We start from the raw sequence: 26,686 nt of genomic DNA on the forward strand, positions 1-26,686 counted from the left end.
AGATTGAATAGAATAATCATGCCATTTATTGGCACGTCTGTTTGCAAATGCATTGCCTTTAAAGGATATGCTGTGCGAGCAGTCTTCCAGGCCATCACTGAGAGATGTTATTTATTTTTTAATTTTATTTTCTCAAGCGTAACTTTATAATAATGGGTTACTTCATTGTTCTTAAACTAACTCGCCTGTATCTTTATAAAATGAGTTCAATTTCTGTGCAGTTAATGGTATCATCTAAGGTAATCAGTGATTCGATTTGTTCAGCATTTGTTTTTTCCCATGTCAAAAGTGGGCTGTCAGTTTTTCATTTAAAAAAGTTCATCTTCTGTGTTGGAAAAAAAAAACTTTAATGCGTCTCTAAACTGGTTACTGTGTAAGCTGGAATTCTAGCATTTCATAAATTCAATAAATGAACAGACAAAACCTCTGAATATTAATTATTTCAAAGATGATGTTTCAGAATGTGGTGATGTTTTAGAAGTATGTGGATATTCTTTCTGAACACAACCATATGGATACGTCTTGATGTACCTATGTATTTTTAAACAGCTTGGTAGTACTTGATTTATAGCCAGACTAGCATTGCCATATCTTAATGTGTTTTCTGTCATAGTTTTTTCCCCTTCCTCCTCCTTTTTCCTGTATTTACAAGTTCCTTTCTCTAAATTAGTGAAATTTTATGTCCTAAAACTGTAAACAGATACAGTTACCTGCCATGTATAGTAGTACGAAATTTTACTCTTCTTAGTTTCCCATTAATAAATTGCCCTGTCTTTCAATTGCATTAAACAATATAAACAATGAGGTTACAAACAAAGGCGTGTAATTTTTAAATTGTGGACATTTGAGAGCAAGATTTGGCTTTTTCAGCTACAGATTATAATATTTAAAGTGTAGGTTTTTATATTGAATAATTTTCCTTTTTGAAAAGTAGTTATTTTGATACCTGTAAAATAGAAATGCAACACCAAACAACACGCTCTACTGATAAATAAAATTTCTGGTAGTTGTCTTATCACATAGGAAAATTTGCTTTATTTAAGACAAAACCTAATTACATTGTTAAATGTTTATACCACATTCTGAATGTAATCAAGATCGATACAAATTTCTGTTTCACAATTAAATTTGCAGCTGACGTGAATTTTCCACATGCCTGTCTTCTGTGAGATTTGTTGTTGATACATTTAAATATATATATAAAAAAGTATATAAATGCAAACCTTGGTGCATTTGTGTTCTTTATGAAATATGTTTCCGTCTGCTAACTCATAAAGAATAAGCTTCATGAACTGCACTGCCACTTTCCTAATTTCTTATTTATTCATTTTTAAGCACTACAGCAGTTAATTAAATTTGCCAAAAAATCATGTGTAGTTAAGAGGTGAATTTGATTTCCTTTAAATGAATAGTAAATAATTACTGATAAAGCAGGAAAGATCAGATATTGAGAAGCTGGATAATTGTGAAGCTGAAAAATGTGTTTTGCCCACAATATTTTTCTTTTCATGTCCTCATTTATAATTGCATTCCCATCTCCCTATTTATTTCTGTGTTTGCAGAGATTTATTGTTCATGACTGGCAGTATGCCAGTACTGTGAACCATATTTTGCTTTGCTTTATCCACTCTGTATCACTTAAGTCAACTCTCAGTGGCTGTGTGTCAGGTAGTAGTAAATGCAAAGATTGAGAAAATAGTAATAGTCATGATAGTAATAGTAATTTTATCTTAGAATTAAGTCACTATAATATACAGGGCTGAAACTACAATGATAAAAAATACTTAACTCTTGTGGTCTATGGAAAAGTAAAGATTCTCTGCTGACAAAGGTAATAAAGAAATCCATTTTAAGGAAAGATTAGTCATCATTACCACAACCCTCCAGTGTCATATTCAGCAGCAATCAATTTTGGATTGTAGCTACCGAGTGTAGCAGTTAGGAATATGGAGGTGTTTGTGGAAAATCAGAGACATTTGAACATGAAGAGCTGAGAAACCAGTAGCCAAGGGCAGAAGTAAGGAGACTGTACACAGTATGCTCTCTGACCTTGTATTTAAGCTCATATAAGCTTGGTTGAAGGTCCTTTATTCCAGTTTACAACAGGATTACCATGCCTTTCCTCCTGTCATCTTAATTGTAATAAAAGAGCTGTACATTTTGTGATACGTGACCTTTAGCCCAAAGCTTTGTTTTGAACAGAAAGGCAACTGTTCCTGTTGGGCTAAAATGGCATGAACTGCAGTAGTTTGGGTTTTCTCTTTAAGTGGTTGGGTTTCTTTTTTCCTTCCCTATTGCTTCTGGAAGGCACACGCCAAAACAATTCAAGTTTCAGAGCTTAGTGTTTGGAAGGGAGGTGTATTAGTTTTTCTTAACTTTCAGTCAATATGTGTTTTAGGTGATGCATGCTGCAGCTAGCACCCAGAAATAGTGGAGGCGTGCTTACGGGCCTCATATGCAGCGGATGCTGGAGGGCCAGGGGTTTTGTGGACTGAGATCCCGGCCTCCTGGGGCGGGGGGTGGGGGGGGGGTGGGGGTGGGGAGAGGTAGAAATGAAGGGTGGGTGAACAGTTTGATTCTGTACTGTGAATTTATTAATCCACACGCTGTCCTGAGCTGATGCAATGGCTGATGGTAGGGAAAGGTATCCCCTCCTTAATGTTACATATAGTGTGTGGCCTGCTGCCTTAAGCCTGTCCTAACTGCCTGCATAGTCTGAAGGGGTTGCTTTTAAGGAAATGCAATACGTGAGTTCTCAGGTTTGGTGTTCATACTGCTTATCAGTAAATTTGGATCTCCGTTTAACTGAAGCTATATTTTTATAAAAGAATTCTTTTAAATAAGGAAGTTTATTCTTTGGAAAATAAGAATAGAATCCAAATTTATGTATAGAAAATCATGCCGTATTGGTGTTGATTAAAAGTTTGACATTGATAGAAACAGTTTCTTTCATATGACTCATAATAATATTCAGTGGGTTTTTCCCTGTAATTTTTTTTTAATACAGTGCTTCTTGTACTGTAATTAGGTGTGAATTTCATTTTTATGCTTGTCCATTCTAGGTACAGAGATCCAGAAATAAGCAGTTACGTGAGCTGTTTCCAGACGGATTTAGTATTCATCATGCAGGAATGCTGCGGCAAGACAGAAGTTTGGTTGAGAACTTGTTTTCTAACGGACATATCAAAGTCTTAGTTTGTACAGCTACACTTGCCTGGGGTGTCAATCTTCCTGCTCATGCTGTTGTTATTAAGGTAAGAGCTTCCATTACTCTACACATGGGTATCAGTCTTAAAAGAAACCTGTAAAAAACTACAGATAGCAAGATCGTTATTGTGGGGTTCGGGCCTGGAGGCGAGATGTCTGATTGACTTGAAATGTTATTTATATCTCATTAAACTGATTCTCTCCAGTGGGAGTCTGGTTTGTATAGTAAAGATTTAAATATATCAAAGATTATGAAAGGATTAGTTAAAGTACACTTCCGAAATCATGCTATATTTGCCTAATTTCAGTATTCAGCTCATCAGGATTATATTCGTGTGTATTTATGTTAATTTTTATTAACTTTTCCTCAACCAGGGAACACAAATATATGCTGCAAAAAGAGGCTCCTTTGTTGACCTTGGAATTTTAGATGTCATGCAGATATTTGGTCGAGCTGGACGGCCTCAGTTTGACAAATTCGGAGAAGGCATCATTATTACAACTCATGATAAACTCAGTCATTACCTGACTCTTCTTACTCAGCAGAATCCAATTGAAAGCCAGTTTCTTGAAAGCCTTGCAGACAACCTAAATGCAGAGGTAACCTTTGATTCATTTACAGAAACTACCAAACTTTAAAGGTTTAATATTATTTGAAACAAAAATGCAATATTGTCACATTTAAAATATCTAAAATGGAAATTTTATTATTACTGGTAATCTGTAAGTGTATATGTTTAAGAGGAGTGAACTGTTACACATGAAAATATTGGGGGCCTTTTACAAAAGGTAGTAGCTATAAGAAGCAGTACAGAGGGTCAAAATACCATTAAGATAAAGTTGTAGAAGCACAGCATCTCAAAACCTTTCAATCAGAAGTGCTTTATTAGAATTTAGTAAGTGTTCTTCATAACTGAAAATTAAAATCTGCAAAAAAAATTAAAGCATGTCTGTATGTATATAAGCAAACTTACTTCACATGGTTCGCTGCAATGTAGGAAGAATAACGTATCTGCCCTAGAATTCTTCTCTTTCACAATGGTAATCAGAACTGGTTTATTATAAATCGGAAGTTCCCAGTTTGCTTCAGTTTAAATCTTATAATGCATTTTCTTTGAAAATGCTGTGGTTGTATTGGAAGTACTGACCTCTGTCATATTAAAATATAATGATTCAAAACCTGCCTATTGTAATAAACAATTAAAAATATGTATATACACACACAGAGACACTTTTTACAAGGAAAATTAAGAAATCTAAACATGCTTAGATGAAGAAGAGAATACTTTTTCAAAAGCACTGGAAATTTTTTCGATAAAAGTAAAGGAGTTCAGCTAAACTGAAGTGTGCATTGATGTCTTAAAACTGATTATCCCTGTGAACGATGTGAAGTTTATTAGGTATAGGTCTATTAGAAATAGTCTTGGATTTTTAAGATACTTGTTCTGTTTTATCTATATAATTCTTACGTATTTCTTTTTATTTTTTACCTTTTCATCACTTTAAGTCTTTTCATTATTCAGTCAAAAATAATAATTTTTAAATGAAATTCTGGAAAGGAGCATAAATTGATACATTGTTTTAAAATGTTAAGATTCATTCCTTTATTCTTTACAAATGATCAAATTTGATCATTCATGATTTTGGTGGGTATTGGGTTTTTTTGTTTTAAGGAGGTCTCATAACTTATTTCTTCAGTTCCTGTTAACAGGGAAAATATCTTCCCAAGTACAGTCACATGTCAGAAGCAGTATAAGGTTTAACTGTTATTCCAACTATTTCCACACACAAATGTGGGGGAATGAAAACTGAGCTGTCTGTGCTCACAGCTACTCCTCTTTACCTCAACTCTGGAGTGGTCTTGAGTACAAGAGGGAAGAGAGAAATGGAACTCTTAGTCAACATGAGACACAAATGTGATGAGAAGGAGCCATCTGGAATTTTCCCATCCATCTTTCCACCACAAAAGAGAGAGGAAAAATAAATGGAAGGCACGCTTGTGGCGGGCAGGTGTAGGGCTCTCAACTGCTTCCTTTTGACAACACTTTTATATTCCTGGAGATGGATAGTTGTGAATGTTCTTTAAGTGGAACTGGATGGAAATTCAGTTCTTTAAAATTGAATAGTAGCAATTTACACATTAGCAGTGACAAATTAAATCCTAAAGTCAGTTGTGAAGGCCAGGATTACCTGTAGTTATTGTTCAGCACCCCAAGAAATTAGGAGAGAGAGATCTAGTCCTGGAATACTGTGTACCTTTTCACTAGGAAAGAATACAGCCAGATTTCATAGAAAAGCTTTGTTGTTTTTCTTGAGATACATGAAGTAGACAAAGAAAAAAAGAGTTGGAAAGGCTTTCTTTAATCCTATTTCTTTAATCCTGATTTCCATAAATTCTTTGCAGCAAAGGATTTATTTTTCATTTTTTTTTATTTTAATGTTAGAAATTTAGTCCTCCCATCTCACAGAACGCCTTCAGGTCAGTGAAGAATTACAAAGACAATGGAATAATAAGCACCTATTTTGAACTGGATCAGAGAAGATCTCTATGATGGGCATGCTGTGAAAAACAAATGGCATGGCTATATGCTACTGTTTTTTCAGGCTTGGTCTGTAATGCCTTAAACTGTCTAGGTGGTGTGTGGATGTGCTGGTGTGCCCACATGAATTACACTGGGAATCTCAAGCATTCCTTCTGCAGAGCTCCAGTAGAAAAGCTAGCCTGTGTGGGGAAAATACTTTACTGACATACCCTAAAAAATTTTGTTGGTTAGCTTAGCAAAAAAAAGTTTCAGAAGAGGTATGACAGCTCTCTATAAGTAGCCAGAACTAGAAATGAATAAGAAAAAGAAATAAAAAAGACAATTTTGACCAGTGCCAGTACAAGAATTAATTACCGTGCTCATAAGTAAGGTTGCCTGAAATACAGCATCTGGAACAGCCTGTCTTTTAGCTGTACTGGAGATAAAAGAAATGTAATTTTTTTCTACAGTGAAGATTTTGTAATGCGTGATGGGATTTGTATGGAAGATGTATATGAGGAAAAGATTTGACTTGATGAATCAAAAGCTGCAGTCCAATTTCTTTCCTTTCAGCTAAGAATGCTTAGTTAAGAAAGTATGAGATGTAAGCTAAAATTTTTCAATGTGTATTATTCTGCAGAGAGAGGTTTTAATGGACAGCATGTTGTTCCTCTGATCTGAGCTGTAGTTCCAAAATGCACAAATTTTCCAGCAAGGCCAGAAAGCAGGTGATTATTATATACAAGGTTAAAGAAAAAAGGGGGTTTGGTTTGGGTCTGGCCTTTTTTTTTTTATGAGGAGACAAGTGAATTTACATTTTGTGCAGAGGAAAAAAAAAATTTAAATTCTAAAAGTGATTACATTTCCAGTAACGAAGAAAAGACGTATTTGGTTACAGTTAGACATTAGGATTCTTCTCCTTTTCCTCCTTTTCCACTGTACAGATTGCAAATTCTTAGTTTTAAGTCCTAGGTATTTATCTCACAGGAATATTTAGAATGGCTTAACAAAATATTTATAATGTAGTAAATATCTACTTGTATGTTTGTGTGTTACTATACTAGATAGTTAATTAAGGTACCAAGCTGCTGCTAGCATTGACTTTGGTGGAGTTAGCACCAAAAAAACCATTGAACGTCGAACAGACCTGGTTGATTGTTTGAATACAAAACAATTTTAATGTCTCCCAGGCTTGTGATTGTAACAGCAGTTTTTAAAGGTAGTAGTATCTTCTTTTTTTTTTTTTCCTTTTCTTTACATTTAACAGTAAGCACTCCACTAGCTTAAAAGCTGTTAAAAAAGAAATCACTGAACACTTGGAAATGTATATACTATTCTCTAGCACCAGCTGAGTATGTCCAAATGGATACTTAATGAAGAGGGGAAAAAAGTATCAAAAAGCAAGACATTCAACAAGGAAAGGGGTCTGTGAGCTTAGAATAGTAATGTATGCAGTAATTATGAAACACTAAAAATTGTCCAAAAGGAAAAAAAATAGTTGCAGCAATTTTAGATGAGGCTGACAGCAATAAAAGCAATCTTACTCATGAAGCTTTATTTAGATTTTTACCTAAAAAGAGGATTGTTTGTCTGGGGAAGTATGTATTTCTGCTAAATAGTTTATTTTCAAATATTTACACATTAGTGAAATTCTTTCCAGAAGTAGAGAAAATCTCAGCACAAATGTAGTGTCTTTTAACAGTAATTGACTTTCCAAGTAGTTCTCCGAAAAATATTGCTAGTAGACACTGCAAAAATAATTTGGTCATATTGAAGGTGTAAAATTAAGAAGTTAATTCTCTTATCCTGTTAAAATAGTTGAAGTAGAGAAGAAAAAACTAGTGGAACAGAACAATAATTTGATTTCATTGGAGGCAGTCATCTAAACTTACCCAATCAAAGATATACAGGAAGTATGTGATGTACAGTATAATAAAAACTACTTCTGAGTTTGCGAAATGCAGCACTTCTTCCACAGGATTTGGAGTTTGGGGTAGAGTGCAGAAAACTGATAAACTAGTTCAGACAGAGCTATTTCTTTTCAGATTTTATGTAATGGTAGTGTGTCTGAAAAGAACAGTGTACTCCTGGCTTTAAATTATTGAAGATTGTGGCTGCAGTACAGTTACAGCAGCTGAAAATGCAGTCAGAATTTTGTTAATTGCTGTGATAAATGGGTTTTAGTAGAAATAGCAATGGAAAAAGCTGAAAAGCAATAGAGAAACAAGGGCATGAAACCACCATTTTTGTCATCTGATATGTGTGATGTTAATTATCCTTCTGTCATGACATGCATGAAAAATTAGCACCTGCCAGTTTACAGGAAATCCACACAATGAGCAGTTACAAGGAGGTATTGTGTTAGGGTTTTTGGAAAGTAACTTCATCATAATTGGAGTCAGTCTAAAACTTCTATATATGCTGATTTGGTCTAAGATAGTGGAATCCTCTGAGAAGTGTACAGGTGTTTTAGAAATTGTTATGTTTTCCTGGAGATGACTATTCCATAGGCTGCAGCACTGTGAAAAAAATATTCTAAAACATATGCCATGGTATTAATCAGTAGATGATCTTAGGAAGCACGTTCCATTTTGGTCATCTTTTGTAGGCATTGTCCCTTAGGCAGTAGCAAGAGCACTCTATGGAGACAAAATATATATTTGACTGATTCGCTACAGAAATCTAGATGGTATGCTGATGACCACTGTCATCTTTGCCATAAAAAAGCCTGTTGTTAGCACCAAGAAATCTGCACTGATGTGTAATAAAAAGACATATTTTAGGAGCTGGGTCTGCTTTTATTACAAGTCATTCAGGAAATCCAAATGCTTATGCTGTAGTTGTAAAGAGAAACCAATCAAAGGCCAGAAGGGCTGCTGAATTAAGTTCTTAATTTGTTATAGACAGATCAGTGGCCAAAAGAAGAACTAGTAAAATGAAGGTAGCAGCTGGAAATACGGGAAGACTCCATGTTTCCACAAGAATATGAAGTTGTTTTTATCTAGGTCAGGTCTCTTGGCAGAAATAGGTAGGTGGTAAGAATGAGGCAATTATTCTGATATTTGGGGTAATACAATACATAATCCTAACCACACAATCACTAAGTGGAATCAGGAGCCTTGAATTTTCTAGCCTTTCTAGGCTTATGTGCTGCAGGAGAGAAAATTTGAGCAATGATGCAAGAAAACTGGGGTATTTCTTATTCCCATTTCAAAATTCATTTTCTAGAAGCAGAAATTTTCAGAAAGAATGGGCAAAGGAATAGTTCAGCTCCTATAAAAGAAACACACTGGTTTACCTGCATGCTTCAGGTGAGAACAAAGACAAATGGGATATTATATGGCAGAGTTCTATGAAGTAATGAATGCATCTCTCCTAGGACAAGAATCAGGAAATATTGGCTGAGGTGAATCAGTGGCAGATTCAGAAAACACAAAAGGATGCCAGCTGGGTGGTTAGACCATATTGCTGCAGCAAGTTGTATCTAAATGGTAGTCAAAAACTGTACGGAAATGAAATAAAACTCGATTGAAAGCTATCAAATACAGAGCCAATACCTTTAACTAAAGACCTTGAGATGCAATAGTTGAAGAATTTGGGAGAAGTTTATGTGATGCTTGCTTCTCATTGCCACCTTCTGCCCTTCAGCATTTGCTGTTGTCTAGTTGCAGAGAGAGCGCGCTGGCCTTTGTGTCCCAGCATGTTTGTTCTTAGTAAAGCTGCAGAGTGGGGAAAGCTGAAATACACCCAACTTCATTGAGTTGACACCAAAATTAAGACTTTGAACATGTATTTCAGCACCTCAGTCCACTGAGAATTCTCTCCTGCAGATTTGAGTTTTGGTTTGGTTTGGGGTTTTTTTTCTTCTAAAAATGAGTAGAAGAGTAAATGGTCAGTGATGAGCAACATAGGCATGAAGTTGCCCTTTTCCTTTCCTGCTGAAATTGTGCCACTGGGCATAAGGGAATGTGAAAAGGAATAAAATAAACAGCTGATTAGGGTGCTTAGTTGAGAGGAGCGAGTCAGTCCTGGGTCAGTTGACCAGCTGGCAAACAGAAAATACCTATGGCTATATTTTCTGGAGATACAGGAAGAAAGATAAGATGCAGGGGATGTGGTTTAATTAGACCATAAACTTTAACTTATCTGGGAACTATCATCAATAGCTCATACAATGCAGGTCACCATTCCTTTCCTAATTGTTTCCACCTGAAAGAGCCCTCCCTGACATCCACAGCTGGACCCCAGCTTGCTGCTGGGATGACTCCTTTCCCCAGAGAGCTCACAAACTGAGAGGATTTGCAGTGCCTGGCAGTAGGTATACATTCCCCGGGGGGGTGCCTTTCCTTGCATTTACTTATGATTTTGTTGTGAAGTCAGGAATGTAAAAGGTGGTGACTTGTTTAATTGGGACAAACCTCTTTATCTATTTTTTGCCTTGAAAGAGTGGGCAACTGTTGTGGTTCTCAGAAGAGACAAAGAATTCCTTTGAAGCCCTTCCAAAAAAATCACTCAGGAGCTGGGTGACTGAACAGCTAATCTGGGAATGGGGCAAAGCACAGGCTGGGGGGAACTAAAGTTTTCTCCCTGGGTGTCCAGGGCACTGAGGCCTGACCTGAGCTGCATGAAACCAGCACCCTCATCTGTTCTCCCCTCACCTTCTGCTGCCATGTCCAAATGGTAGACAAGTTATTTGGAGTTAACAGGTAATGACAGCTTTGGTGTAGTTCAGATGTACTTATAAACAGTCCTGTGGTCACGTGTGATTAGAGGAGATTCTGTCCCACTGGGGACAATTCCAGTAGCATTAAGAAATTATCTCAAAAGCTGTACAGGAATAAGACCATAGTCACTTCAGATGCTGAAATAGTAATTCAGAATACACTGGTTTCCAAAGCAAACCAAAACCTGCTTATTAGGTTGTTAGAAAGATTCCTCTCTTACCTTTAACAGATATTTGATTCATATATAGAAATTTTTCATCCATGTAATCTGACTTAATTATACAAATATAATAGCAACTAAACATTCTTCTGTAAAAAAATGCAGTATATTATGGTTTATATTATATAATACATACAGTATGTATTATCAGTAAAGTTTTTATGCCATTTTCTAATCTGTATAGAAAACTTCATTTTTTAAAAACTACCCTCAAAAAGCCATGCTACTTGTATCTGTTTGCACTGTTTTGAATATCAAAAACACCTCCTCTGAAATGCTGTTGAACTTGATAAAGTTTGTGGGATACCATTTTTAAAAAAAAAATATGTAATGAAAATGCAGACTACTAAGCATGTCACTTGGTGATGGTGGCATCAGCCATTGAACAATTGGTTGAAAATTTCTGATGCTGATGATTTTTTTCATTTAAAATGACACAGTGAGTTGGATTAATATAATAGTCAAGTTTTCTTTTTGTGAGTATACCACATTATTTGCATTTGAACAGTTTTTAAAAACAAAGCATTGTGTGATGGCTGCAATCAGACAATACAATGTCAACATAGTAAATATTTCTACTCGTTGATTATTCCATCTGTAACTAGATACCTAATACATGGTTGAGGAAATGCTGAAAAATTTAGAACTTTTTTCTTTTGTTTTAATAAAGTATCACCTTGTCTATTTATTAATTTCATAAATACTACATGTCCTAGATCATAACAGAAGTCCTCTCCTAACTTGGTAAATAATTTATTTCATAATTACTCTGAAGTGTTTTTATTAATGTGATGGCTTCCATCGTCATACAGTTTTAACAAAGGTATAAATTTAAAACAATCCCTAAGAACTTTCCTTGAACACTAGATGGCAGCAAATATTTAGAAGTTGCCTTTTTTTGTTGTTGTCTGCATATTATTCAGTGAGTATTCATTGAAGTTGATGGAGGAAGGAAAGAACAGTATTATATTTCAGTACCATATATGAAACCAAACTGTATGTCATAACCACTTTTTTCCCTCAGTTTTACTTTTAACTTGTGAAAATAATTAATTTGTAAGTAATACAGTGAGATATTTAAAGAAAGGAGGCAAAAAATGGGGGGGGTGTCTTTTAATTGTCAGACTTCACTGTCCTCAGTAATGAGAATTTTACATTTTCATGATTGTGAAAGTGGCTGTTTGGGGGAAAACGTTACTATTGGACAATGTTCTAATGCTATTTCAAATTGTTTACTGAAAGGCATTTGAATCGTGGAAAGAAACACTGAAATCAACCTTGGTAGCCAATTGAGTAATAATAACCTGTGGGCTGTATTAGATGTTTTTTCCCTGTAGTAGTCTAGGAAGAACTGAACGCTTTTGTAGCTACTTCAGTGCATTATGTAGCTATGTAGTTTGACAAACACCACAATCCAGCTTCCCCCAACCTCCTTATGCTGCTGAAGAACAAAACATCACCTGAAAAACGTATATGCAGAGCTTGGGGTTACTCTATGCTATTAGTCATTGATATCAACAAGGCTTTACTGGATTTAAGTTATTTTAACTCAAGGCAGATTTGGCATGCATTTTACTAGATATTTATGTTATTTCAAAACCAATATATATTATTATTAAGGTCTAGATGCTTAGATCTGAACATGCATATGAAATCATTTACAATTGCATAGGGGTTTTTTTAGGTTTTGCCAAGTCATGTGGAACGTTTATATGAAATCCAAACACAAATAAAACAAAAATAACTTTAAAAATTTAGTAATGGATCACAAAAATTTGTTAAGAGGAACTTTTGCTTGTTTTAAACAACCAGCAACAACCAAAAAATGTTTGTTCATGCAACATGCAGGAAATATTAAATTCTTCTGGTAAAATGAGGTTAACTGCAATTAAGCAGTACAATGCTTCTCCTTAATGTAACCAATACAAAATAGAGCTCAACTTATCCAGTAAAAATGTGTGTGTGATAAATAATTTGATGATAAAACTATTGAATTAGCAAAATAGTAAAAAAAACCTGGTTCGGTATACCTTATCTAGCCTTGAAAAATAAACAAATATATATATATAAATATATATATAAAAGTGCCTAATACCTGTTCAATTTTGTTATGTTTTGATAGAACAAAAATGTAGCAGGTACCTGTATGTTTAACTTGCCAGATACAAAAGGAGAAAACTATTTGTGAAAACTGTATAAACAGATTGCCGACTATGAGAGCATGATGAAGAAAATCATAAAGATTGTTGGTATCATTTGGTTTAGGATTTGAACCACACTTTGCTTTTACATTGGTATGAAAAAATAAGTTTTTAAAATGTAGATTTTTTATTTAAAGGTACTCTTCTTCAAATTACCCTGAGCATATTCGCTAAAGAATTATGTTGGTTTGTTTGTCATTCTTTTATACCTCACTCAGTATCATCTTCTAATTGTAAAAATCATTAAGTGGTGTAGCAAAGATCGTGTGGGTCGCTGTCTATAATATTATGTCACAGAGCATACCATGTTATTAAATGTTCATGAGGTAAAGATGTGCAAATGGTTCAAGTAATTGTCTTATGATTATTCTAAAATAATTTGTTGAAACCATACTGACGCTTTCTTTAATCTAGCGCTAATGCTCTGAATTCCATATGTTTCCAGCCAAATGCTTATGTTCAGCTTTAACATATACATTTAATTTTGTGTCTTTTCCTATTTCCAGATTGCTCTTGGAACAGTAACTAATGTGGAAGAAGCAGTAAAGTGGATAAGTTACACTTATCTTTATGTACGGATGAGAGCAAATCCATTAGTATATGGCATCAGTCACAAAGCTTATCAGGTATAAAATGCATTTTAAAAAAATCTGTAACCTGTTCTGGGTTTCTAATCCTTCCCTGATGTGAGGATAAATATTTGCTATTTCTACTTAACCTGACATCAGCAATTCTTTTAAAGTGCTTAGAAAAAGGAAGATATTTTCTGTAGCAGGGTATTTTTAACACTAAATTAAGAGGCCCCTTCTGTTCACAATAAAAATACACTTTAACTGGCCAAGTTATGCTCCAAAGGACAACGTTCATTCTTATCAGTTACCGTAACTTAGCCTATTGTCAGTGTTTCAGTTTTGTAGGCTAGGAATAAATGATAAAATAAAGCATTCTTGTGTTGCTTGCTTCCCCCCCTCCCTATTCAGCTTTTGTTTTAGAATGTTTCATCGCATGACATCTTATAAAGTGTAAAGTTACATTTTTAACTGCTTTTTTCTTTCTTGCGATTTAGTAATTATAAGGGGGGGGTTATTCATTTATTTTAAATTTTTTTTGTTTATTTAAAGTGCACCCTTGCAGTGATATAAATCAGAGCACAGTTACATAAGTTTTTTCAAGTTTTTTTGATTATATGTAATTTTTAGGAAGTTTACTGGTTTATAGATTATCTAAATATTGTCACTTTTTTCTGTACAGCTGTTTATAAGCATTTAATGTTGGCATGGTTTGGACACAGGTAATTGAGCCTAATGCAGGTGAAAATTTCACAAGTGTATGGTAACTGCAGGTTTTTTCACATGTCCTGAATATGTTTTGTGAGTTCATAATTTTTCATGATATTGTGAGATACAGTTGTTCAGGTCATTGCATCATGTAGAGATGTATGTCAGGAGATACTTTTTTTAATAGCTTTTGTGCCTGGTAGTTGAAACTGCAGTGGAAGTAGATAGGCTATTGTTTAAGTAAGCTTCTGCAGACACCTTTAGACCTCTGGTCATCTCAAATCTGTTTTCTATAAAAAGCCTTACAGTACATTACCATATGTTAATATAACACTATATGACACAAATCACAAAGCAATAGATAAATGAAAAGCAAAAATTGTTTTACTAGTGAGAAGAATGCTGTTGTCCCATTCCTATAAAATTCTCTCCTTTTTTTTTTTTTAATTAGATATTTTTGACCAGTGTTAGTAACAAATTTTAGATTAAAAGAAATGTAATCATGGTTATAATAAGTGGTGAAAAAAAATTAATAAAACACTAACAGGAATATTTTTTATAAATTTAAAAAGTAATGAAAAAGAGTTGCTTCCCCTCCCCTTGCTTTTTTTTTTTTATTCAGCTGATGAGAAATTGGAGATTGCCAGCACTTGTCTTTTTCTGCCACTAACCTCCTTTCTACCCCTTCTGATGTGATGTGCTAATAATAGACGGTCCTATTTTTGTGTTAGGGCAGTAACAAATTATATCAACTTGAAGTGTTATCCATTCATGTCGGAGCAAAACCAATGCCAATCCCCTTATTTTCTAGATAAACCAGTTTTAAACTTCAAAGCGCATATGTTATAGACATATGTATATGGATGGTATAGTGCCAGGTATGGGCATAACCACAGATTTGCTCACTTAGGCCATTCTATTCCTTCTGTTCTGCTTATAGGTATCCAATTTTCATAATTGGTATTTTGTTGTTTCTTAGTAAAGTTGCAGTGTGCCAATTTCTATCTCTGTCTTGGCTGACAGTCAATGTTACCCATTCAGAATCCATGTACCTGCATAACCATCGTGGGTCACACTTCCCAGCTGTTCAGTGGGGCTGAGAAGATGCAAACTCGTTCCCCTTTCCCTTTCCACAGGCACTCACCACACCTGCTAATTACTTTAGGGCACAAAAGGTCCAGCCTGTCTACACAAAAGGGGTGTGTTGTACTGCTCAGGGAAACCAGGGCAAGCATGTATCTGCCGTGCACTGACACATTCTGCACCCCACATGTTGCATCTGCGATATTACTGTTCCCCACCTAGCCCATTTCTGGGCTGTGCCAGGCATAGTCTACCCTAGGCCCACTGCTTTGATTTGTGACTTTTCAAGTTGTTTGCAAGGCGTGCCAATAGGGTTGGGAAAATGGCCAGAATTTATGATGAACAGCAAGAAGAAACAAAGAGTGGAAGGAAAAAGTGGAGCAAATGTTGAGTGTTGTATTAGTGAAGCCTGTGGTATGAATTACAGGCTTTTTCTCATCCATTTAGAGTTCCAATGGAAAGGTGGCTGGTTTTTTTTAAGGTAACCCCTTTGTCTGTTTTCTCCTCTTTTTGGTTCCACTCTTTGGTGTTCCCACAGTTAAACAAAGCTTTTTATCCCCGTAAGCCGTATGTTTATATTTAGAACATCTGTAAAAGTTAGAGGCACTTATCCCCAACACTCCTCAGCTAGCGAAAACAATGAATAATAATGTACTTTATCATGCATTCTTAAATGTCCATATTTATACTCCAGACCTGCTCAGTTTGTTGCTGTGGACATGCCAAGGCTTGTTTTTAAGAGTATGGCTTAAAGCTGTTCTAGTCTGGATCTTTTACTCTGTGGGATTTCTAATTATGCAAGTTCAACAAGAAGGGTGCTAACCACGGATTCTCTAGATTGGAGTATTGTTTCACAGCCTGTTCAAGTTTGTGACCTTTCCTCTAAAGTTAAAACCTTTGTATTTGTAAAAAATGTTAGTCTACTATTACAGCTTCAGCTTTTTTGTATGTAAGGCAAAAGATTGGCAGGTATTTTGGACTGCCAAAGGAGTAGGGAAGTGTTTTGATATTTTTTAAAATTTTCCTCGTCTTTAGTTTTAAGAAATGTTAAACATCTGGCATCCTGATTACTTTTTTTTTTGACCATCTCTGCTCTGAAATCTGACCTCGATGCATGACTTACTATTGAGAAAAGCACTCTAGACCTTTGCCATCTTAGCTTTTGACTTGAAACTAAGGCAAGCCATAACTAAGGAGAAACAGCTTCAGAGTAACTGGCAAAGACAGGGAATATTAGGCACTAGTCTTGCAGCTGCTTTGTGGAGATGGCTGTGTTCATCTGCAGCTTCACTGAACATGAGATGAAGGGCTTTGGCACAAAGATGAAACTGAATTCTGGCCCAGGGAAAACCAGAGGAAACCAAGGCATAGCAATTCTTCGAGCTTACTCTTTTTTTGTACTCTTGGTCATACATCTCTGGTGCAGACTTAACCAAGAGGGCTGGTATGACTTACTCTGTAGGAAAACTGAACTATACAAGCCCTGAAATAAGAATGCTTCCTGTCAACTAGAACAGAGTTTAAACAGTCAAATTTGGTGGCCAGTCATTGCTTGTGTGATTAGACCCCATACCTCAGGCACACATAGCCAGAGGGTTAACATGACTATGAATCCTTTTTCATCCATCCCTGTCAGTGTGGGTATCCCGGGTGCGTGATGTGGAAAGAGAAAATTATACAGCAGTCCCACTGAGATGGGAGTTTTGTCCAGCCATGTATGTACTAATGAGATAATGTGCATTATTATTTGGACAAAATGTCCAAGTTCCTGAACTTTGATATCAATAGAAGCGGTGTTGGGCACAGCAAGTTTCTTGTGTGCTTTTAACATGTTTATGTGGTACATCTATAACTCGGTAATGAGAGTATCCCAGCTGACACACCCAAAGTTTTTTTGCTAGTAAACATTTCAGCCATCTAATTTGAAGCTTATTCTGTTTGGGATACAATTAAAGCCATCCTCATGTCAGATACCCAGCCAAGGTATATCTTCAGCCTTTTTCATAAATAGACGATACAATAAGATGGCATGTTTTTCTGAAGTGATACAGTAATGATAATTTCATGAAGAATATGTTATTGTTAAAAGTTATTTCAAAAACTTAAATGTAAATTTATTTCATAATCATGCTACTGTTTTGTAAGTAGTATTAGTCTACATTGTATTGATGGTCTCAAAGCATTGTAAAAGAAATATTGTTCTGATTATTTTTTTCCTGTATAGAGTTTTTGGTCAATAATGTCAATGTAAATGTTATTAGTGAGATCTCAGGAAAATCTTGACTTAATAACTGTACCTTTCCTTTACTTGATTTCTGGCATTGTGTGACTGGGTTATCTCAATAAAATTATTTATTTAACATTTGTATTTTATACAAATTAATGTATGTGGTTCATGTCTAGATGGATCCAGGTCTAGAAAAGCACAGAGAGCAACTGGTAATCGAAGTTGGCAGAAAACTGGACAAAGCCCGCATGATCCGCTTTGAAGAACGAACTGGCTTTTTTTCTTCAACAGATTTAGGCAGAACTGCCAGCCACTACTATATTAAATACAATACTATAGAGGTAAAATATGATGTTCTATTTCTGGGGGTTTCTCCTTCTTTTTGAACCTATACCTAAAATAGTTGTAAGATACTACAGACTATATAGCTGATTTGTCCAATACATTTTCAAATCATATTTGAATGAAATGGGGAGAGAGGAAATACGAAAAAGAAAGAAACTAAGTATAAAGCAATACTGAAAAATCAGATTTGGTGTGCAGTGAGATTTGAAATTTCTATGGTTTCTGCATTCTTTTTGGTGAATTGTAAGAAACATTTTGATATCAACAGTGTGTGCAACCATTGGTACGTGATGGCACATTCCAGTATAGAGTCTGATAACAGAAAAGTTTTTCTGCATGAAAATCCTATCAGGTTGCCAACCTTAAACAACTTCTGGCCCTGTAATCAGATTGTGTAGCAAATATGTAAGGAAGATGCATTTTACAAAACTTGGTAGTATTGGAAGCTTGATTTTGATGTACAGATTCATCTTAAAACCTTTCTTTTGTGGGAAGTGTTTTTCTTGAATAAATGGTGAAGGCTCACAGTAATAATTTTTAACTGTTTACTGTCACTATGTATAATTAGTCTCACATATTCACTCAAATATGTCCTAGACTTTTTTTGAAATAGCCATAGATTGCATGTCTCTTGATTTTGGGGTGACCAAGTTTCAAAGGACTATTTTTGTGAAGGCGCTGAGAATTCATGCTGGAAATTGTTCCTGTTTAAACTGCATTACTCTGGTCTTCCAATATCTTACTTACATTTGAACTTTATGTGCTTTTTAAAATCTTGATTAATGTTTCTTTCTTTTGTCCTATATGTGTATATTTATTTTGAATGTTAAATCCATTCATTTTATTTTTAATAGACTTTCAATGAATTGTTCGATGCTCATAAAACAGAAGGTGATATTCTTGCTATAGTATCAAAAGCTGAAGAATTTGAACAGATAAAGGTAAAGTTGTATCCTTTTGTACAAAGAATGCCTTAGAACTAGACACTTGTTTAGTAGTCACTCCATAAATAGTGTCCACAGACCCAAGTTTTGTTAAATATTAAGCTCCATTATAAAATGTTTTCTAAGTAGGCGTAATTGCCTAGAACTATATATGCTGCCACTCAAATTTATGTGTAGTTCAGCTTGAACTATGGTACACATTTAATAACTAGTTATGGATCTTTGAGAATTCATTTTAAATTATGTTAAGAACTTTTCAGCTCCTCAGTTATTAAAAGGTGAAGATAAGTGTCCATTGGAATGGTGCACCCAGGGATGAGGTGTTTTTTTCTGTTTGAAGTTTAAACCACTATTAGATGTCTTGCTGTACAATTTACTTTGTCAGAAATGAGGCAGGACTCACTGAAGTAAACTCTGTGATGTACTTCATGCAGGGAACAATATTAGATTAGCAGAGTGATGAATTCTGATAAATTATTTTCAAATTTGAAATTCCAAAAATTGAAATCCAAGCAGAAATCCTGTTGTTGTAACAGATTTTTTTGTGCAGGCTAGAAGATTACTGTACTAGTGTACTCAGCTCAGATCCAACCTCCCTTTTGCCTCCTGTGTGGGTAGGACACAAGACAATACATTGCAAGCTGGCACAAGCTTGTTTGCCCATGCTTCCATTTCATAGAGGTGCGAGCCAGACTCCACAGGGTTTATTAGCTTGGGCTCATTGCCATTTTACCACAATTATACAATTTTAAGATCAGAGTTGGCTCTCATTCACCTGGCTCTACAAACTGGCAGTGTGAATCTCTCACCATCTACATATTTACATATTCACACACGTTTTCTGAGTATTAACATCTCTTTATCTAATGGAGAAATTCTGTTTTGCTGTAATCTCTTCTATTATAGAAGATTATAAGAATGAGGTTTTACAGTGATACATGAAATGTTTTCCAAACTAGAAGGGGGTTTTATGATAGTGATGTTGCTTTGCTAGGTCTAAATTTAGCATAATTGAGTATTTAAAAGGAAGGCATATGGAAAATATGATGTGATATGTTGCTATATTTGTAATAAAGTTAGTAGTGATGCTTCTTGACTAAAGCATAGTTTTTCTAGTTTGCTTTCTCAGATTTCTATGGTATGGCATCAGTAACCATCATTTCCAATTTTATGTGATTCATTTGCTGTGCAGCATTGAATGGCAAAATTAGTAACTGATTTTTGCGAAAGTAACTCAGGATTTAGCCCTCTGTGTGATACAATTGTGACTTTTGTTAATATGAATCGTGTTTCCATAATGCCTTTAAAAATTCCATATTTTGAGATAGGTGAGTCACCAGTAGCTGAAATACGGATCTGATTTGACCTGTACTGTGCTATGCAAGAGCAGAAAAAATTATCAAAAATGCTGTTGTAAGCAGAGCATAATATTCCCCTGACACTGGAGTCATCTGTGATGGTTGTGTCCTTCATAATTTTCTTTCCTGTAGGACCAGTGGCTGGATAGTTGGGGATTTTAACCCAATTGTCTCAGGGTCTTTTGTATGTCAGGTAGTCAGGTCCAAATGAAAATTACTTCCAGCTGGTTCCCTGCGGGGACCAAACATTTACCCTCTTTAAATAAGTTTTACACTAACAGACTATCAGTAAATCAAAGAATATGTAGATTTATGCTGGTTTTGCCATGTTGGGGTCATCAGTTAGAATGTGAAATGTTATGCATTATTCAAACCATCGATATTAATATTTCTTTACTCATATTAAGACTTAATCTTATTAACAGTGAAAATTTTAATATCATGAATCATAGTACTTCATAGTTTTGAGTTAAAAATGTATTGTGCCGCATGCAAACTATGTAACTGTAATGAGTACATTTAATGTTAATTCAAGATTGCCCTAATCCAGATGGACAGAGGTTTTACTCTGGTCAAATAAAAAATGAAATCTCATCAGATGAAGGATGGTAGGGTCAGAAGATTCAATTTTTGTGGCATATCAAATTTTTGTATGTCAATGGCAACCTTAATAGATGGTGATGAATAATAAAATGTAATTGTGTCACTATTAAGATAGTTTCAATTATGGCCTATTAGGTACATTGTGGAAGATGTGGGTTTGGTGCGCTTTTTTTTTTTTTTTCCTTAAAACTAGAGGCTCCATTTAAAAATAATATAACTATGTTATAAGGAAAATTTGATTTCAGAGTAAAAATTTTTATCAAATTGCTCCAGCCTCTTCATAATGTATAATTGTGTTTTAGGTAAGAGAAGAAGAAATAGAAGAGCTGCATACCTTACTGAATGATTTCTGTGAACTTCCTGCTCCAGGAGGTGTGGAAAACAATTATGGAAAAATTAATATCCTCCTTCAAACATATATTAGCAGAGGGGAGATGGACAGCTTCTCCCTTATTTCAGATTCTGCATATGTTGCACAGGTAAAAATGGTATTTTTTACATATCTGTTGCTGTCGTCCGCTGTGTTCATTCTCCCGTGTGTTTACAGTTATATTAGTGCTTGATCTGCAACTATTTTTGTACATTTTTTATGCAAATTTATTTAAAAATCAGAGCCGTGTGTGTGTACCTGTGTGGTATAATATTTAAGTATTTGCAAGATTTTCAAGATTTGCAAAAGCCTACCTTGGGAGACTTCCATTTTTTTGTTAATTATGAATGTCCTTTTGGTTTGTATTATCCCTGTAGTCTTACTATACAGCTCTAACTGAGATTTCACAGAAACTTTGTTCTTAACTTAGTGGATTTTCTTGTAAATCTGGAAAACTGTTGCAATCTCTTTTTAGGTTTTGTGTACTTTTATATTTTACTCTGCAAAACATAATTTTTGTTTTATTCACATACCTTGGTTTACACAAGAAAGATGTGCTATTACAATTTTATTGCTAGATGCAATCATACAATGTACATATCAATCTATATATTTGTTTCTCAGCTTGATTTGTCACCTGAATGGTTGATAGTTATACAGCATGTTTAGTTATTACACAGAATAAAAAGAGAACTGCAAATCTGTGACAGAGAGCTGCTTGCTTACAGAACTAAAGCCCATCTTAGAAAGAAAGGAATGTTGCCTGAAAGTTTAGAATTCTGGATCCTGAAGAACTCCAAGTGATAAAATGCTCTTAGACAATCCCAGATGTGCAACAATAATGAATGTATAAAATAGATTAGAAAGTTTTACCTTTTAGCCCATCCTATGTCTCTTTTTCCTTTTTTTTTAAACATGCAGCAACATGTTGCATTGAATCATTTTTTTTCTTATCCTTACAAAACCATTTTAGAAAGAATTGATTGTAAAATTGCATTTAGTTTGTGCTAAAGATAAGAGTTAAATATTCAAAAGTATACATATTTTTCAGTGAGATCTTCGTACTGACATGATCTTCTTCAGAAGTGTTTACATTTCATAGCATGTATAGGTATAAATAAGAAAATTCTGAAATCATTATGCACATCATAAAAATTGTGGTACTTGCACAGCAAGATGATTTTCAGTATATTCTTTTAATCTTTTCTTTCAAGACAATTGCTTTCATTTGTCTGTCTCAATTACAGCATTTTCAATGAGGCAACATGGTCATCTTCTCAGATCTTCATAAATTGTACATGTGGAACCAGTGTAACAATTTGTGAATATTTTTAATTGGATAGTGACTATTAAGAAAGTCATTTATCCTTTCAAAGTAAAAGAAATGTGCTTCTTTAGTAACATATGCTTCCTATCATGAAAAAGTAATTTTCTATTTTTAATTCCTATTGGCATTACAGAGCCAGTAGAGAGTGATTGTATTCTGTTCAGTGAATCAAGAACAGAACTGCTAATCCAGGCATAGCACCGGTAGGCAAAAAAAAACCCTACCAAAAACCGCACAACTTCATAATACAGCTTGATAAGTTTATGAAAGGAATGCCATAACTTACATTTCCAGGATAAGACTAACCTCATTCAATCTTATGTTAGTAATTACTTTTCCAAGTCCAAAGCAGGTTTATGCAGTGGTTATACAATAGTCTCAGAAGATAGTAACATGTTAAAAAAAAGTCACTACTGTTAAACTTCTGTGCAAATGTTTTGAAAATCAGTGTGAAATGGAATGCTATTATGGAAGCACAACTGAAGTGAAAAATTAAAACTTTGATTTCCATATCAACTGAGTTTGCAGGTGTGTATTATACGGGGGAAGAAAGAGTAAGATATTAAATATGGTAAGTGAATTTGTTTCAGAAGTGATTGAGATGCAATAAATATAGTACTCCCTAATGTTAGCATAACTGTGATCAAAATTCTGTGACAGACCTGCCACTACAATTTTAATAAGTTGCACATGTTTCTTTCCATAATTTCTGTAGGCAATCATGAGGTAGTTCTGCCAGTAGACTGATGGAAAAAATAGTTTTCAAGAATGTTTGAAATAAGTTTGAAAAGAAAAATCTATTGTTATGGTTTGTCAAAGATCAGTCTATGGGATCCTTTTCATTTTACAAAGAATACTTGAAAGAATTACAACATTTTTGCTTTTTTTTCCACTCTCCAGAATGCAGCTCGTATTGTTCGAGCCCTTTTTGAGATTGCCCTTAGGAAACGTTGGCCTGCAATGACATATCGACTACTGAATCTCAGCAAAGTCATCGACAAGCGGCTGTGGGGCTGGGTTAGCCCTTTGAGACAGTTCTCAGTGTTACCACCATCCGTCCTTTCCAAGCTGGAAGAGAAGAATCTCACTATAGACAAGATGAAGGACATGAGAAAAGATGAAATAGGTGAGAAATCAGCAATGCTGATCTGCTTAAACTTTTAGTTATCAATGGGCAAGTTAGAACTAAATCTGAGCTACTCATTAATGTAATCACTCTGATCTGGAAGCCACATACACACATTAATATGGTATTATGGTCTGTCCAGTAAAGAACATTTATTCAATCTCCACAGTTTGTAATATGGCAGAGCTTTGAAGGTAAGGCTAGGCCATGTCCCTGCAACCCCAGAACACATGTGGAATGCAGATGTGTATTGACATATATTTACATATATGTATACACACTTATGTTGACCTGAGCTTCCCTTCTTGCTCACATTACATAATACACTACTATAAAAGCCTCTATTTATTTTTGCCAGCTGGCAAAATATGGCGCTTTTTTTTTTTTTTTAATTGAAATACTATTAACATTAAAAAGAATGAAAGCAGATTATTATGTCCTGGTTTACTATCAGTAAATGGCCTGCTTCTGAAACACTGCTTTAATTTTCATTGAACACAGAGAATTCATTGTCACTGGTGTCATTGCAGCAGAACCTTAATGGAATTTTTTAAAGGATTTGACACTTTGATAATGAGAAAATCCACAAGCCTACTGATAGAGATAATGGCATTTTCTAGTATGTGTGTATAAACTGTTGTGCATAAACTGTCCACCAGCTGGCTGAAGTTGGGAAAAAAATATGCTTCTAATGTGGGGTTTTTTTCGTATCTTAGTGTATTTTTTCTTATTGGGGCTTTCTTTGCACCTGTTATTGCTAAATAGCTGATAAACAAACTGTCATTTTTAAAAAAAAAATTTTAATAGTAAAAATGCAATTCATAGGCACTCCTTTTCAGAAGTTGTGACCTCTGACTTGATATTTCTGTCATTTCACAGGAGAACTACATTCTTATTTCAGGAAGCTTTGTTACATGCCTAATTTAGGTTGGAAAAATTGGATAAATAGTGTAAAACCTTGCAGAATTAGAGGCTATATTTTTATTTAATAAGTTAAGCCAAAGCACTATGAGAAAATTTTAAAGGCTTACTTTAACTGTGCATTATAATATGTAGTAATTTTAAAGGTATTAAAAGTATAACGTTTTATTAGAAGTGCTGGCATTATTGTGGTTTTCTATTCAGAAGCACTATAGCACTTTTTTTTCCAGATTTGTTAATTTGGTATGTATTTGTGCAGTGTTTTTATTACTTAATATTCTTTTCCATTAATTGTATTAGTGCTTTCAGCTTTTTTTAATGCTTCTTTTTCCCCATACCTGCCCTTGGAGAAGCAATAATTTTTTTATTAAAATAGAAAACCAGTTTTGCTACCTTCAGTGTAGTGGAATTAGTATTGACAAGATGGAAATATATCAATATATACCTATAAAATGTCTAGTTTTGTTTTATATTGGTATGGAAGTAGATGAGACTTGGGATTTATCTGTGAAAATAGATCATTGCTGACTATATGTAATGACATTTCGTGTTCTTCAGCCTTATAAACATCAAAGCAAGTTGATCTGTGCATCTCTGTGAAGTGCTGTTACTTGGCATACTTCTTCCTGCCTACCTTCTTTTTCTGACACCAAGGGTGTGAAGGAAGCACTTGCCTGGCAGCCACCTTATTTTTATTTGAATTCAAAGCCTTGTTGAAATGGGAAAAGGCACTGCTTACGGGTACTGCCTTGTTCTCTACTCCGTAGGACTAATTTCAGTCTTGGCATTTCTTCCTTTTTAAAGGTTCATGTGACCTTGGAGTAGACTAAAAAAGACAGGGGCTAGCCAGCTAACTCAGTCCATGGCTTAGGGAGGGATAAAAGCATCAGATGGGTGCCAGCTCTCTGAGTGAATGAAGAGCATGTTGTGTGCACGGATCCTGGATTCCAGTGTACCACAAATTGGTCAACACCAATCTATGCGCTAGTGCAGTGTAATCATGGAATTTCCAGAAAGCCAAGAAACCACTATGTTATCTGAGATAAACAGTCCTGGTTTATCAGAATACAGATGACAATCATTGTGGAATAAGCAAATGTATTCTTCTTTTGTTAAACATGCCTATTTTATTGAATACTCAGCTTTTGTTCAGAAGATTTTAACTTTTTAAACGCCATTGATAGTTTCTCAAAATGTGACTATTTAAAAAAAAGGGGGGGTGGGGAGAGTTTTATAATATTTTACAGCAGTTGGGAGAGGAGCCTTATTTCCCCTAGCAAATAAGTGTACAAAACCTCAGTGCTGTCAAATACAAACACAGAAGTTCACCTCACACATGATGATATAGAAAATTATTTCTGGCATTAGAAAATGTACTTGCCTACGTAAGCTTATTGAGTCATATCTTTGAATTTGTCGCCTATCTTTATGTAACATGATTTCTGAAATTTTACCGCCTAATTGCAAAAGGTAGTTACTGTGCAAGTATGCTCTAGTACTGCATGTATCACCGAGCTGTACCAATGTAATTGTTTTGGGTTTTAATAATCCACTTGCTGGAGGTGTACTTATTTTACCAACCACAAGTTAAACTGATTAAATATGCATTAAAACTTTTGCATTAGGGATTTGCTTAAGCAAGATCACCATTCATTACTTCAGAGTATAGATAAATGCCTGTGTGAGGCAAAATCTGCCAGTTTGTTAAATAAAAAAAACCGAAGAGGGAAAGTCAGGATGAATACAAAAATATTAGCAATTGCAAGATGTTATGCTCCTAAATTTCATGCAATAGCAAGAAAAATTTTGTATCACCTTTTCACTTTGCACATAGTGCAAATAACGGGATTTCTTCTCTTTTCTTTTTTTTCTTTTTTTTTTTTTTTTTGTTAATGGGAAAAGTATGCTCAGGAACCACATAATGATACCAGGAAATACCGGTAGCCATTTGTAAGGTAGCTTTTCACAGTAAGTTCTTATGACCATTATACTTAAAATCTAAAATATGCACCACATAATTATATAAGCAATTTCAGTGTAGATGTGATAAATCAACCTTCTTTCCCTAAATAAGATAGAAGCTGCCATATTTTTCAGGAAAAAAAGAAATCACTGCTATATACTTCAGATTTAAAACGAAGAGCAGGGGAGCAGAGATTTCAACTGTAAAATACAAGTAGGAAAAAAAATTAATTAATATAATCACTTTATTGCCTTAGTTACCATGATTG

The 26,686-nt window shown here is 34.7% G+C and overlaps 1 protein-coding gene across 1 annotated transcript in view; it reads left to right on the forward strand.

Annotated features, from left to right (window-relative positions):
- ASCC3 (activating signal cointegrator 1 complex subunit 3) overlaps positions 1–26,686 on the forward strand; it is a 281,105-nt gene that overhangs the window by 174,331 nt on the left and 80,088 nt on the right. The window contains exons 15-21 of the mRNA XM_056342568.1: positions 3,063–3,254; positions 3,583–3,807; positions 13,381–13,500; positions 17,638–17,802; positions 18,661–18,747; positions 21,014–21,190; positions 23,309–23,534. Of these exons, the coding sequence (XP_056198543.1) occupies positions 3,063–3,254; positions 3,583–3,807; positions 13,381–13,500; positions 17,638–17,802; positions 18,661–18,747; positions 21,014–21,190; positions 23,309–23,534 (1,192 nt within the window). The remainder of the gene's footprint in view (positions 1–3,062; positions 3,255–3,582; positions 3,808–13,380; positions 13,501–17,637; positions 17,803–18,660; positions 18,748–21,013; positions 21,191–23,308; positions 23,535–26,686) is intronic.

The sequence above is a fragment of the Falco biarmicus genome, chromosome 6, assembly GCF_023638135.1.
Source record: "Falco biarmicus isolate bFalBia1 chromosome 6, bFalBia1.pri, whole genome shotgun sequence".
Taxonomy (NCBI): Eukaryota; Metazoa; Chordata; class Aves; order Falconiformes; family Falconidae; genus Falco; species Falco biarmicus.